This window comes from Periophthalmus magnuspinnatus, chromosome 7 (genome assembly GCF_009829125.3).
Source record: "Periophthalmus magnuspinnatus isolate fPerMag1 chromosome 7, fPerMag1.2.pri, whole genome shotgun sequence".
NCBI classification, from domain to species: Eukaryota; Metazoa; Chordata; class Actinopteri; order Gobiiformes; family Gobiidae; genus Periophthalmus; species Periophthalmus magnuspinnatus.
In genome coordinates, this window is record NC_047132.1 from 945331 (window position 1) to 960305 (window position 14975).

Here is a 14975-nt window from a genome sequence, read left to right on the forward strand (position 1 = left end):
AATGAAAATACACAGTGTAAAAAATTCAAATGTTAGAGGTAAAATTTTGAAAAAATTGGGTTCAGCTCACAATGGCCGACTTCCTGTAGAGTTTAGGGTGAAGTCATAATATATTTTTTTACTAACATGTTCTATGTTTGTACCAAATTTCATTTGTCTATGATAAAAACGGTCTCTCATTGCCGTAATGTATTGTGATTTTGGAGGCGGCGCTATTGAGTCATTTTGAAAGAATAATTTTTGTGAACATCAAAATAATACATTTTTCGCAAAATTAGAATTTTGGGTCCAATAAAATTGACTTTTCTTTAACATTCAGGGGGTCAAAAATGGCCTCAAAGCGGTAAGTATAATAATAATAATTGAATTTTTTTTCCACCCATTATTTTTCTCCTAAAAAATAAAAGCTACAGTCATGCGACTTTCTCAAGTTGTGCTCCATCACAATTAATGCCCCTGTGAATTTTTTCACAGGTCCACGCCAACTCGATTGTCTTCTATGAATTTTTGAAAATGAAATTTGAAGAGGGCGCTCGAGAGCCATTTTGTGAAATAATGCCACAATTTGCACATCATTGTGATCAGCTCACAAATGTGTATTTTCTCAGCAAAAAATGTTTGAAAGAGAAATATTTTATTGATATATTACAAAAATTGCGATTTTGTTGAAAATTTACCATGGCCACACCCAAAGTCATAATCAAAATGTAACTGATAATCTTTAATCACACATGAGTTTAGTGGGATTTGGCCAAATTTGAAGTGGTTGTAATGAAAACTGTGTGAGGAAATGTCCTGAATGCGAGGGTGTGCACTTTTGTCATTCCCGGGTTTGATCCAACATGGCCGAATTCCTGTACATTTTAGGGCGGAATCATAATATAATTTTTGTCATGTCCCGACATGTTCTATTTTTTCATGTGAGTTTCAGATTTTTACATTGACTTTTTTCCGAGTCGGGCTTCCATTGACCTCATGAAAATCAAAGGTGGTGGTGCTACCAAGTTGTCTTTCCACAGCAGTGTAGAATATACATAATAAAGATCTTTAAAGAGCCTACATTACACTATTTTCTGATCCATGTTGTTTTTTCCTTATCAAAACAGACCTAGAGTTGAGTTTAGTTTCATTCACACATGTTTAACACACAAAACTTTCATATTTAGGCTGTATTCTTCTCTCAAACGGAAAACACTGTTCCACCCTGTGATGTCCTGTGGTAATACAGGAAGTGCTCCACTGTGTTTTTAAACTCGACACACCTTTAGCAGAATCATTTGAATAATTTCAGCCCTGGAATTGCCAATCTGTACTAAACAAAAGGTAAAAGGTAGCTGTTAACTTGTTTCACCAGGTGGAACAGAGCATTTTGAGCTGTGGAGATGCAGACAGACTAATAATGAAGGGTTACTCAAACATGTGTGAATGAAACAAAACATAACTCTGGGTATGTTTCTGATGAGGTAACACATTTATAACATGGCTTAAAGCTCACAACAATCCATTTTATGTAATATAGGATCCCGTTATTGCAATGTCTGGAATGCTCTACAATATACATTTAATATGTCTTTCTCCATGGAGGCAAGCAAGCAGCACTAGGCCAAGTTACACACTGCTTATATTCCATAGCACAGTTGAGCATTGCTGCAGGATTTGACACTGACCGGCTGTGTACGCAGATGGAGTGGTGGTAGGGCTGGTCCCACACACAGATCTTCAGGTCCATGTTTGGATGACTGACCCACAGAGGCACACTGACCGCTGTGGCCTTCACCTGGACGGGGATCTGGCACAACACCAATGTTGGACACATACAAAGCAAACATAAGTTATTTATGCAAACCTCAGCAGGGTGTGAAGAGTACATTGTTTCAAAATTTTCTTTTAGGGATGGGAAAAGATCTTGTGCCACAGATGATTCTGCACATGAGAAAAAGCACTGGCGAGTTACACCTCTCGAGAAACTGCACTTACAACAAAATAAATAGATGATGTGAAAATCTTGTTTTATCTCAATCTCACGTGTCATCTCATCTTGTGAAAATTGTGTCTAGTCCTGACTCCCACCCATTTTCTTCCTATGAACATATGTGGCATGTGACCCTGCTAATTCAATACAGTAGTCCCTGGTTTATCGCAGGTGTTAGGTTCTAAAAATAACCCGCAATAGGTGAAATCCATGAAGTAGTCAGTTTTATCTTTTTTTACAATTATTATATATGTTTTAAGGCTGTTAAACTCCTCACCACACACTTTATACACTTTGCTCACACAGGCATTAACATTTTCTCACATTTCTCTTGTTTAAACACTCTCAAAGTTCAAACTTTCGTATATTATCTCCCTCTTCCTCGATGGTCACTTTAAATGTGTTGTTCTCGCTCTGCTCCAGCGGTATCCACAGAGGCACCTCTCCGTGCAGAGAAACACTGAAGTCCAAAGTGTTTCTGAAATCTGTCGGTGCAGAACGTTTCTTCGACATTGTGGGTTTTGTTGGGGAGAAAACTTGCAAACATACAGCACTTCAGAGTCACACTGCGATCCAACATTTATGTAAATTTGTCTGAACACATTCTGTACTGTACAGGAGACACGGCACGGAGGAGACACAGAACACAATGGTCTACAGTCCTTTAGCCAATCAGGACACAGAACACAATGCACGTTCATACACTGAAAAAAAAACATGTAAAATTGCTTTTTTTTTTTTTTTATTCCCGGAACTTTTACTCCTACTTGATAAATTGTTCAGTGTAACAGTACTTTTACTTGAGTAATATCATATCCTTCAGATATGACTTCATTTTCTCATTGTTTAACATTTTGTAATTCCAAATAAATTTAATTAAATAGTACATTAGATGTTAAGTCCAGACAGTGGCCGTTTTAGCTACCTCTAATAATAAAGTTTGCTTTTCTAGGCCTACATTTGTTATGTGCTTGTGTTCTGTAGGATATCACTAAGGATGGAAATAAGCTTTGACTACAATGCTGCATACTGGTACATTTGTAGCTGTATTTACTTGTTTTTAATATGTATGTAAATATGTATATGTAAATAAATATAAATACAAAGAATTGGTGCAGTTAATCCAACATGACATCTTAATAATAATGCATACATTAAAAACTAAATGTATTTTATCCTATATATTATAATAGATTGTCCCTTTTATAGTGCTTGTGTGAAAATTCAGGCACCACTTTTTATCAGTGTCACAGACATTGATGTTAGCACTGATATATTAACAATCTTTATTATTCATTATTCACTTAAAACAGTACACTGAAAGTTTTTTTCAGAATCCTTTGAAAATGTTAAAAGAAAATTAATTTGACTTTAAAGGTTAATAATATTATGAGTGAATGACCTTACCGCCGGGCTGCTTGGGTCAGAGAAGTGGATGTAGAAGGTGAGCTTGGTGTCTCCTGGAATTGTGGGTTTGAAGATAATGTCCAGTTTGGTGCTCTGAGAAGGTCCGATGTGGCCCTCAGTCACCTATGGAGGAAAGCACACAACTCAACATCATTCTAGGTCAAATAGAAAATTCAAAATGTATTCCTCCTGAACCTCCAGGAGAACCCAGGGAACCCACAAATCAAGTTTATTTCTTTGACTCGTTATTGCCTGTATTTTCAAAGGGTATGTTGTTTGATAAGAACCATTATAAAGCAAGATCAATTCTGTTATGGTTCAACATCACAGGGGCCAGGGGCCGCGTTCTTCACTCATGATTCAAAAGGCTCTTTAATATGTTAAAGGTAACTGCGATCAGTTTATAAATGCTGCTCACAATATCAGGGTGCTATTGCAAAATATACTAACAACAACTACCATGCTAATGCATACTTCCTGATACTTGGTTAATAAAATACTTTAGATGCAGACAGTACACAGCACACTTATTTTGAACTCAAGAGTATCTGTACTGGGGCAAGACACACTTTGCTCAAATACATAAGAAAAAATGAGATGCAGGCCATTTAAAGGTTCTATATTACACTACTTATAAATGATTACTCAAACATGTGTAATTGAAACAAAACACAACTCCAGGTTTGTTTCTGATGAGGAAATATAACAGACCAGAAAACAGCGTAATATGGGCATTTAAATAATGTTTTTTGAAGGACTTACACTTCCAAAATGCACATCGCACGTTGCATCAGAGGAGTCGGCGGAGTGAGAAGAGTCAGCAGAGGGGGAGGAGTTATGTGAGCGGGAGGAGTCAACTGGGTGGGTGGGGTGGGGGGAGTGGGAGAGGTCAGAGGTGAGCTGGTCTTCATGGCTTTCTGTCTCTGCAACACACAAATAATGTTACTGTTAGTGGAACCTTGGTATTTCATTGATTCAAAGCAGTCCTAGACTGGCTTCCTCTGTAAACATGATAGTGTTTGTCACAAAAAATTCAAACTCAACTTCAATTCTAAGGAATAGACTCAATACTTTATTTAGACAATAGAATGTGATTTTCAACATTAAATCATAGTACTTTCTTTTATATTACCATATGGCTTTATATCTGCGTAATCTCAGTCGGTGAGGTACGTTCATAGTGGTCCATGGTCCATGGTCCATGGGACTCTATGTGTCTTATATTTGTTCTGATACAGCTCAAGATCATTCTAAAACTATTCAGGAAAAGTTTGTTTCTGTCCTGTGAATGTGACTTTTCTAGGCTCAATAGTAATGAAATTAGCATCTATTTTGATACTAGTTTTACAATTGATTAGTATCTGATTTTTGATACTTTTGACAACCCTAGTACATATCCATGAGAAAAGTCTTTGTCTGTCGTGGCTTGACGTCTAAATGACTAACCTGCTGGGTGAGTTTCATGGTCTGGCTGGACTCCACTCTCCTGCCTCTTCTCATCGTCCACTTCAGTTTGACCACAGTTGGCTTCCTGTTTTTAAACACAAGACATGACAACACCAGTATGGGTTCTAAGTATCTATATAATATACAAGTTTTTTATATTATAATAAGATGTGTTAAGTGGAATTTCATGACATTCTGAGAGAAATATCTAAACTGAAAATTAATGAATGCCAAATCTTATTATTCTTGAGAATACCTGATCTCATCAGATCTCTGAAGAAAAGCAAGAGCTGGGCTTGGTTAATACTTGGATGAAAGACCACTGGGAATACCAGGTGAGACTGTTGGACAGCAGTGACTTTAGAGAGCTTTAGGCAAGACACTTTACCCACCTTTCCAAGTATGAATGTGGTGTGTGTGTGTTGGTGGTGTTAGGGCCCATGATGCAGATTAGCAGCCTCACTCGTCAGTCTGCCCCAGGGCAGCTGTGGCTGTAGTTGTAGCTTTACCACCACAGTGTGGTTTATGAAGTATTATAAAGCACTTTGAGTATCTTGAAAGGTGCTAAATAAATTCAAGGCATTATTATTACTATTGCTAAAATCTACCATTTGGTATTTTTTCAAGACTGAGTATTATGCAAAATTGACTTTTTGAAGCTTTCTACCAGGTTATAACATCATTGCCTCTTCAAAATCATGCCTGAAGAGGTTTTCGATGTCATCCATGCATGCTTGAGTAATCTTGCATTCTCTCTCTGGAACTACAGTATTTGAACTCTCCTTACGGTTAGCAGTACAAGTCCATGCTTTTTGTACAAGGCACAGCCTATAAGCCTACGTCACCCGTGTTAATTAGCAGGATGCACCCTGAAAGAGGAGTGACTTAATATGTGGGGGAAAGGGGAGGGGGGAATCAGAGCATCAAAAACAAAACTGAAACTAATTACACATTTTTAATATGATGTTTTCTGTGAATACAGCATTTCCAAAACAAGAAGTATCATGGCAATCTAAATATCTTATGTGTTAACAATTAATATCTTACAGAAGTGTAATACCCCGTCTTTAAACTTCACCTAAAGTGGCTAGGGGTACATTTTTTATGAGCACCAGCTTGATGGTAAGAGATGAGTATAGTGGGGGTAGTCTAACCTGAGGTAGGGCAGTTGGAGCACAGGGAGGCCGGGGAGAGGAGCTGTTTTCTGGGCTGGTCCAGTCACACATGTCCAGTCTGAAGACGGAGCCCAGAGCCCCACGGTTTGTCAAAGTGATGCAATGTGTTACAGTCTGTCCCACCACATGTGAGCCAAAGTCCACACACTGGCTGTCCACCTCCATCTAGAAACACACGGATACTTGTGTTTTCTTCTAACTGTGAATAGTTAGCATTGTTCTAAAATAGGAATTAAATACACACCCACGTACACACACCCAAACACATCCCATGCAGGGACTTGTCCTCCCATGATGGTTCCTCCAGCAACTCTTCCTCTGCACTCCACTTATGGATGTTGGATGTTTCATCCTGGACAGTGGCTCTAACACTCACTAGTCCTTGGACTCCTTGTCATTGATCATTTTTACTAATTTCATCTTAATTTAAACAGCTTCAGTCTTGGGTGCACAGGCAATTGCACTCCCGGCCATATACATTATTTTGTTTGAAATGAATAAATAAGGCTAAGCTGTCCAAAAGCACACAGTATGTTAGGGGAGACATGAGACTGACCAGGCACTTTTTGGTGGAGCATCTGACCGGTACAGAGAAGGGCCCTGTGGCTGTGGCAAATCGGATCTCTCCCGCCACATCCTCATTCACCTGCAAGCATACAACAACTACAACAGCACATTCAACAGGATTTTTGCAATAATTACAATATTAGATCCCAATAATAATTCAATCAATTGTAAAAATAAAAAAAATAAAAAAAAGGGGTAGTCATTGGCGGTAGTCATCTGGACACTGTTCAAGTCATTTTACATTTGATGGTACTTGAGGCACTAGGATTTATACTATACTTAAGTTAAGGGAGGAGTTTTAAAATTAAACTGCCTTTGTTTGCCAGATTTGATTGATTTGATCCATGGACTGGCATGGACTAGATGACTACATCAGAAACCTTCTCTACATTGGACTATTGCTGGATGAATGAGGCGTTACATCAGCTCAATTCAATTAATTACTCAAAACATAAAATTTACTAAAAAAAAACAAACAAACAAAACCCCACTAAATTACCTTGTGTTGCACTCAAATGCCTAGGACACTGCACTGTGAGAGTTTCTTCAGTAGAGGGGTGCAGAATGTATGAGAAGTACACCGCATGTTTCAATATTCTGTGACAAAAAAGGAGGTAGGGCATCAGACTTACGTGCGACTCAAAGACGACATAGAGCTCACAGGACATCCCAGTGGACAGAGAACCAGGAGGCTCAAAGCTGCACACAAAACACAGCAACAGTCTGGAGTGTGCACCTGCTTTGATACAGTCAGAGCAGATCTTCAGCTTGTTAAATTAACATGATACATTATTCAGTTAAACTAAAAGAAATGATTTGTTTAAAGTGCATTTAGTTTTACTTCAGTTAACTGTCAGTCTGTGGAAAAAAACGTTGAGAAGAAAAGTACAAAAATACTGCAAGTAGCACAGATTCTACAACAGAATCCTTCGACCTATGTCATCAACATGGAATATTCTATCCAAAATGCAAGAACAATAAACACTTAAAGCATTTTCTGGCAGTATTAAAGATTGAAATTTATTTTTATTAGTCTAATCATAACTATTGTGTATACATTTTTAAGTTTTGGTAACAGTTATATATAATGATGTTAACTATGTTTTAGTCAAATGAGTCTAACCTGTCAAATACACTTTAAATCTCTACAAAACTTAAAAACATGTTACTCAACAGATTAAAACCTAAACTAAAGTTGGGTGTCAGAATCAGCGGAGTTGCAGTTTGAGGTGCTAAGTGGAGCAGAGCACAGGGGACTCACTGGGGCCTATATAAAGCTGTGTAATCTAGGCCAGTACAGTGGAACAGTGAGATACAGAGCAGTCTTGTATTATACATGCTGCCTGCACAAGCACACAGCCGCGCTCTCAAACTCTGTATATCACAGAGAATGGATTAAGGAATGAGTCCATGCTGGGATCACCATTGGAAAACATAGTTAAATTATTTAATCAGTGCTAACTCTGGCCATCCAAGAATGTACCAAAGAAGATTTTTCATTATTAGTTTTATTTAAGATTTAAAGTTTCAGTGAGATTCAGTCATGCCAGACAGCCATTTTGGATCTAGTGGCTAAAGTAACCTCAGAAGTAATGTGCATAATCTGCTCAAATAAATCCGAGCAGATCCAATGTTTACCTTCAGTGATCAGTTTTTTTTTAAAAATTGCGAATAATTAGTAATTTTTATTTTATTTTTATTTTTTTTTTACAGATTTTTTACCCTAATGTTCCATAAACAGTATATGAAGCAATAAATAAATGATATAAGCTCAGAATTGTTTACAACAGCCAACAGACATTAGACTAGAGTGGTTTGGGGTTTAAACTGAATAATTTAAGATCTTTAAAAATGCATGTACATAGGGACTAGGGAGTATGTGGTAATACCATAATGATCTAAATGTGGGTTTCAGTTTGGGGAGAAATGAAAAGACCTGACATGAGAGCAACTGTGTAGTTGTACTGTAAGTATAGAGGAGTGGTTTCAGATTTTAAAAGAAGGCGAAATTGAATAGAATTTGACTAAAACATATTCTTTGTTGTACTTTTGATATTCTTGTGAATTTTGGAGTACTTTGGACAACAATATTCTTAAAGGTCAAATAATACACAAAACTGACTCTTGTGAGCTTTAAGTGTTATAATTCTGTTACCCCCTCAAAAACAGACCTGGAGTTGTGTTTTGTTGCATTCACACATGTTTAAGTAATCCTTTATTATTAGTTCGTCTACATCTCCAAAGCTCAAAACACTCTGTTCCTCCTGTTGTCATGTAGTGGTAGTGGTACCTTTTACCTTTAGATTAATAAAGACAATTCCAAAGCTGAAATTATCTAAATGACTCTAGTGAATGGAGTTTAAAAACACAGTGAAGCACTTCCTGTATTACCGAAGAACTAAATATGTAGAGTTTGTGTATTAAACATGTGTGAATGAAACAAAACACTCCAGCTATGTTTCTGAAGCGGACACAACATTATAACAGATCAGAATATAGCATAATATGGCCCCTTTAAAATCAGAAAATATAATAGAAATCATTTATAATATACTACTATGGTTAATAAGTTTATTTGCCTAGTATCAGAATTAGGACATACTTGGAGTGTGAGAGAACTTGGTATAGATGACTTGTTTCCCCACTGCAACAGTTTACCAATGAAGTGAAGGAGAAGCCAGCTACAAGTACACTACCATCTGGAAAAGTCTGGACACATTTTTTTCATTCAAAGTTTTTTTCCCCGATGTTTACTACTTTCTGTATTGTAGATACATACTGAAGACCTCAGATATACAGTGGGGCAAAAAAGTATTTAGTCAGCCACCAATTGTGCAAGTTCTCCCACTTAAAAAGATGAGAGAGGCCTGTCATTTTCATCATAGGTTCACTTCACCTATGAGACACATCATCACTGGTAAAATAAGTATTTGGTCACCTACAAACAAGCAAGATTTCTGGCTCTCACAGACCTGCAACTTCTTCTTTAAGAGGCTCCTCTGTCCTCCACTCGTTACCTGTATTAATGGCACCTGTTTGAACTCCTTATGAGCATAAAAGACACCTGTCCACAACCTCAAACTGTCAGACTCCAAACTCCACTATGGCCAGGACCAAAGAGCTGTCAAAGGACACCACAAACAAAACTGTAGAGGAATGGGCCAAACTACCAGCCACAGTGTGTGAAAACTTTGTGAAGACTTACAGAAAACGTTTGACCTCTGTCATTGCCAACAAAGAGTATATAACAAAGTATTGAGATGAACTTTTGTTATTAACCAAATTATTATTTTCCACCATAATTTGCAAATAAATTATTTAAAAATCAGACAATGTGATCTTCTGGATTTTTTTTTTCTCATTCTGCCTCTCATAGCTGAAGTGAACCTATGATGAAAATTATAGGCCTCTCTCATCTTTTTAAGTGGGAGAACTTGGACAATTGATGGCTGACTAAATACTTTTTTTGCCCCACTGTATGAAAAATATGCAATTATACAAAGGAAAAAATGTTAAACACATCTCAATATGTCTTATATTTTAGATTCTGATTCCCCAAAGTATCCAGCCTTTGCTTTGCTGGCAGCGCTGCAAACACTTGGCCTTCTCTCGGTGACCAGCAGGAAATGGTTTTCTCTTCACAGGTGTGACTGCCAGGGTTCATCAGTGGAATGCCAAGAGTGTAAAGGAGTGGTCAAAGCAAAGGGTGGCTGTTCTGAAGACTCTAAAATATAAAACATATTATGAGCTATTTCACAGTCTTTTGTTTACTACATTGTATATATATGTCATTTTGTCAGAGTTTTGAATTTATTCAGTGAGAATCTACAATGTAAATAGTCATGAAATAAGGTAAAAAACATAAAATGAAAAAGTGTGTGCAAACATTTGACCAGTACCGCTAATGTGCATTTTGAAATAATAATAGTAACATCAGATTACTCCTTCTGAACTGCAGTGTGATTGTCATGATGCACGCATTATCTGCCTCCTGTGTTGTCTCCCTGTGTGCTCTCCCCCTCCCTCACCTGTCTGAGCCTGGAGCTGGGCGGAGTTCCTGACTCCTCCCGCGCGCACCTGGAGCGCATCAGCGCAATCACCTCCACCTGCTGCGGAGCATAAGATGGACGAGCTTCGGACACTCGGTGCCAGATCGTCCACGTGTCCATGTGAATGCTCTGTTTTTGCAATTCTGGTTCTCTACCTTTTGATGCTTATTGGATTTTGCTGCTCCCCAGATTCCTGCTCTCTCGCTCGTCCCTGCTCCTGGTCTCTGGTCCTGCTCCTGACTCTGTGCTCCAGCTCCAGTACAGTCAACCCCTTGTCTTCACCTCCTTGTATCATCTTGGGCTCCGGCTTGCTCCACGTCTCCCACCCCGGCTCCCGCTCCTCGGACTACCCCTGCTCGGCTCTCTCTGGCTCCGTTCCCGGTCCCGTCCTGGTCCTGGTCCTGGCCCCTCCCTGTTCCTGTTCCGGCCCTCCGCGACGCGTTCCCGGACCCTGGCTCGCATCCTGCTCCCCCGCTGGTTTAATGAACTGAATGTCTTATTGCACAAACTGTAAATAAACACTGTAAATCAGCCCCGAGTTCTGCACTATTTGGTCCGCCTCACACCAGCCATTACGATAGTGATTCTAGTTTGAATATCAAAATAAAAAGTTAATGCATTGTAAAATTTATCTATTAGAAATATTACTTAACTTTAAAAATTGTCAGCGTTTTTTACTAGACAATATATTCCATATTATAATTATGCAAATCTCCAATAATAACAACAATATAATATTTTTTTCTTGTATTATCTCAGACGTCAAATATGGATAGAGAATACTGGAGAATACATGCTCCTCATAAGAAAGTTCTATTGCCTAAAAATTATATTAATAATAAAGTAAACATTTGCTTTTTCTGTGTGAAAAGAACATTAATATTGAAGCAGAGTGTTTCCATGGTAACATTATTTGAAAACTTCTCAAGCTGAAGAAATTCACCTGGGTCCTCTGAGAGATATCAGCTAGAAACTCTCAAATTCTGTAGGACAAAAAATATGTATGTATTTGTCAGATGTTTGTACCTGGTTTATGGTTATTATCTCTGTAATTACTGGTCCTCTCCACATGAAACAAACACTGACAAAAGGCATTGTCTTCTCACTCAGCACAACTACCAGGACAACATAGAGTAGAGCTGCAAGATGAATCACAATCGAATCGAAATCACAATTTGAATGGATGCAATCAGCAAATCGCACATTTTTGAAGTACCACAATTTCCTCCACAGACAAAAAATATCTTATTTTATTCTACATAAAAACTGCTAACCCTGTAGTTTAGATCTGTACAAACATGTTCTGAAATGTGATTAGCATATACTTCATTTTTTGTCAATTCTCCTGGATGTCTAAAATGTTAACTTTGAACAGATTTTAATTTTATTTTTTTATATTTATTTATTCTGCACTTATATAACATATAACAATAAAAAGGACACAGTAGTTAAAAAGTAGGAGGAGACAAAAATCCAAAAGGGCTTCTATTAAAGCCTCCACTTTATGAATACATAAAGTTAAACATTATAGCTGTGCATTACTTAAAAATTACATTTACACACCTTACAAAATAAATTACATTCAAACATGGATTAGAATTATGCATTTTTTAAATATTTTTTTAGGTTTCTACCATGTTATAACGTTGTTCATCAAAAACATGCCTGAAGAGGTTTTTTACTCAAACATGCATAATTTTGTAATCTGTCCCGGGCCCTATTTGAACCCTCCTCATGGTTCCAATGCTCTGCCCACAACCCGACATCATCCATGCTCTCGCAGGATAATTCTCCATTAATACACAAAAGTAGGATACAAAACTGTACACAGCAACTTGATAAACTTGATGTGATGTGCAGTAGTTTCATTAGTGGGATGCACGCTGATTGTTATGTGATCGCGCTCTGAAGGGGGAGAGACTTTCCGTGGGAAGAAAAAAGAGATGGAAGACGAGTTTTTGGCAAATATAGCATTTTCAATTCAATAAAAGTTAACATGGTGATCTAAATATAGTATGTTTTAGCAGTAAATACACCCCAGAAATAAAATACCCCTCCTTAAAGTCCAACAGTTGAATGATTATCAACTTTTCCATGAAATATCAAACATTTCCATAGACTCTTTTTAAATGTTGTTTCTGATATGTCGTCACTAGCCAGGCATGAAAATTGGCTCCACATATTTTTGCCTAATTGTTCAGCCCTACCATAGAGCAATTTCCTCTGCCCTTCTGAAAATGTTATCACCAGACTCTACAATTGATACAACATTCCCTGGGGGTGTGATGCTAACTGTACACGCTGCTCTGTCTGAGGTTTATTAGACTTTAATCTGAGCTTTTTTAACACAATCTGGTCGGAGAGAACTGACTTAGTTGGAAGTACAACAAGTGAGATCATTTGTGCTGTTAAACATGTCTGTCTCAAAACATGACCAGGATCCTGAAAATGTGTTGTCTAAATCCATTTTGTATTTGCATTTTCTAGTTTTCACACCATCTTAAAACTTTTTTGATCAGTGTTTGCTAGTCTGTGCATTGTGTCTCCATGGTAACTGCTGAACATTCCACCATACAGATACATGTAGGACACCCCCAGCGTGATGTCAGTGCAAAGCATCAATAGCTGTGTGAGAGCTGAGAGGGGAGTGTCTTTTCAGAACGAGGAGTCCCCTCTGGCTCGCTGGTACTTCCTGCTCAGAGGAGAGGACGAGAGGAGAGACAGACATTTTTAGAAAGGAGGGATGTACGGAGTCATGTCTAGGTGGAGAGGGAAGCCTGCGCTCTCGTCCCACTTCTGTCAGGAAGTCACGGCAACGGTTCCCTGCTGTGTTCACGCGAGAGTGTGCTGACAAGAAATACACGGTGTGGACAATAGGCGTACTTTTATATTGTTACTGTTTAAAGTGCATATGAGCTCATGTTTTTCTTATTATGACTTGGTTTGATGGGATAGTACCTGTGGTCAATATTTATCATAGTTTTACATCAGTCAAGTAACAGTTTGTAATTATTTCAACTTTGGTGACAAAAACTGACAAGAAGGGTTGGGCAATATTGGAAAAAACTAGAATCATCTTGAGCTCTATCAGAACAAGGACGACTGAGGGATTACACAGATATAAGAACTCATGGTAATATAAAAGAAAGTACTATGATTTAATGGTGATTCTATTATCTCAAAAAAAGAGTTTTTCATTGTCTTTGTGGCATCAGAATCGTTATTGCGTGTTGGAGTATATTCCTTTGTATTGAAATCAAGTTTGAAATTTTAGTATCATGACAACACCAGTATCGACATTGATTGATTGATGTTTATATGGTGACAGCACATCATATCAGTGAGATGTATGTAAGATATTGAAATCTGTATTTGACACTGCATACATATAGCACTGTAGTTGTTTTGAGTGTAACAAGTAGCCTGACAGTAGTAGAATGTGAGGCTCGGCGCTTGGATGGAGAGTTGTTTGTGTTGGTCCAGCTCTGGTGCAGCGCCGCACAAGAGGCTGTGGGCTGCTGGCACTAACAGGACTGAGTCACACAGGAGCTACTGCACCCTCTGTGTGTGTGTGTGCCTGTGTGCGTGTGCCTGTGTGTGGGCAGGGATTTATCACAGTGTAGTCACATCATCGGGACCTGCCTCCTTTATATAGGGACAAAAATCAGGTCCCCATGACATAGCAGGTCAATTGTGCTTGTGTCTGCTATATAGTTATAATCTGTGACACCCATGAATCATTATGTTATAATTTGCGTATTTTAAATTGACTTAATATAAGAAATGGAAAAGGGGAAGGGAAAGAACTATAACATGGTTAAAAGCTCTGAAAGTTGATTTTGTATAATAGCTCTGCTTTAAAGTTCAGAAAGGTGTTAAAATACAACAGGTTATTTAGCTACTCATTTCACTAAAACATAACATAACATAATTATATTTAAAGGAACTACAATAAAGGGTATTGCAATCACAACTGAACCTGTGTGGCCAGTCCCTTAACCTGCAGATAGAGACATCTCATTTTTTTTCCTCATTCTCAGTATATGTCAGGTTATGCCTCATGTAAAAGCTCAGAGCCTCCAGAATTCACTCACTGAGCTGCAGAGGCTGCACTAGCACTGATTCATTGCATATGCTGGAGTTTAAGTCGTGACAGTTCAGGTCAGAGAGAGTCCTTTTAGGTTTAAACCGACTGAATTTCCGCATAGAAACTGGCAACCCAAATGAGAAACTTATGTGAGGCTCATTCTGCTTTCTGATTAGATGATCCTCTTGAGAACCAAAACACCAAATTACAACGTAAATAACTTGGCCATTATGTTTTTGTAACTAAGGATAAATAAGCCTTAAAATTGTTAA

General features: G+C 38.0%; 1 protein-coding gene across 1 annotated transcript in view; it reads right to left on the reverse strand.

Moving 5' to 3' along the window:
- cfap74 (cilia and flagella associated protein 74) overlaps positions 1-14975 on the reverse strand; it is a 54834-nt gene that overhangs the window by 22449 nt on the left and 17410 nt on the right. The window contains exons 15-21 of the mRNA XM_033969770.2: positions 7200-7266; positions 6557-6646; positions 5980-6165; positions 4826-4910; positions 4142-4302; positions 3380-3502; positions 1668-1789 (exon numbers count right to left, since the gene is read on the reverse strand). Coding sequence (XP_033825661.2) covers positions 1668-1789; positions 3380-3502; positions 4142-4302; positions 4826-4910; positions 5980-6165; positions 6557-6646; positions 7200-7266 — 834 coding nt within the window. The remainder of the gene's footprint in view (positions 1-1667; positions 1790-3379; positions 3503-4141; positions 4303-4825; positions 4911-5979; positions 6166-6556; positions 6647-7199; positions 7267-14975) is intronic.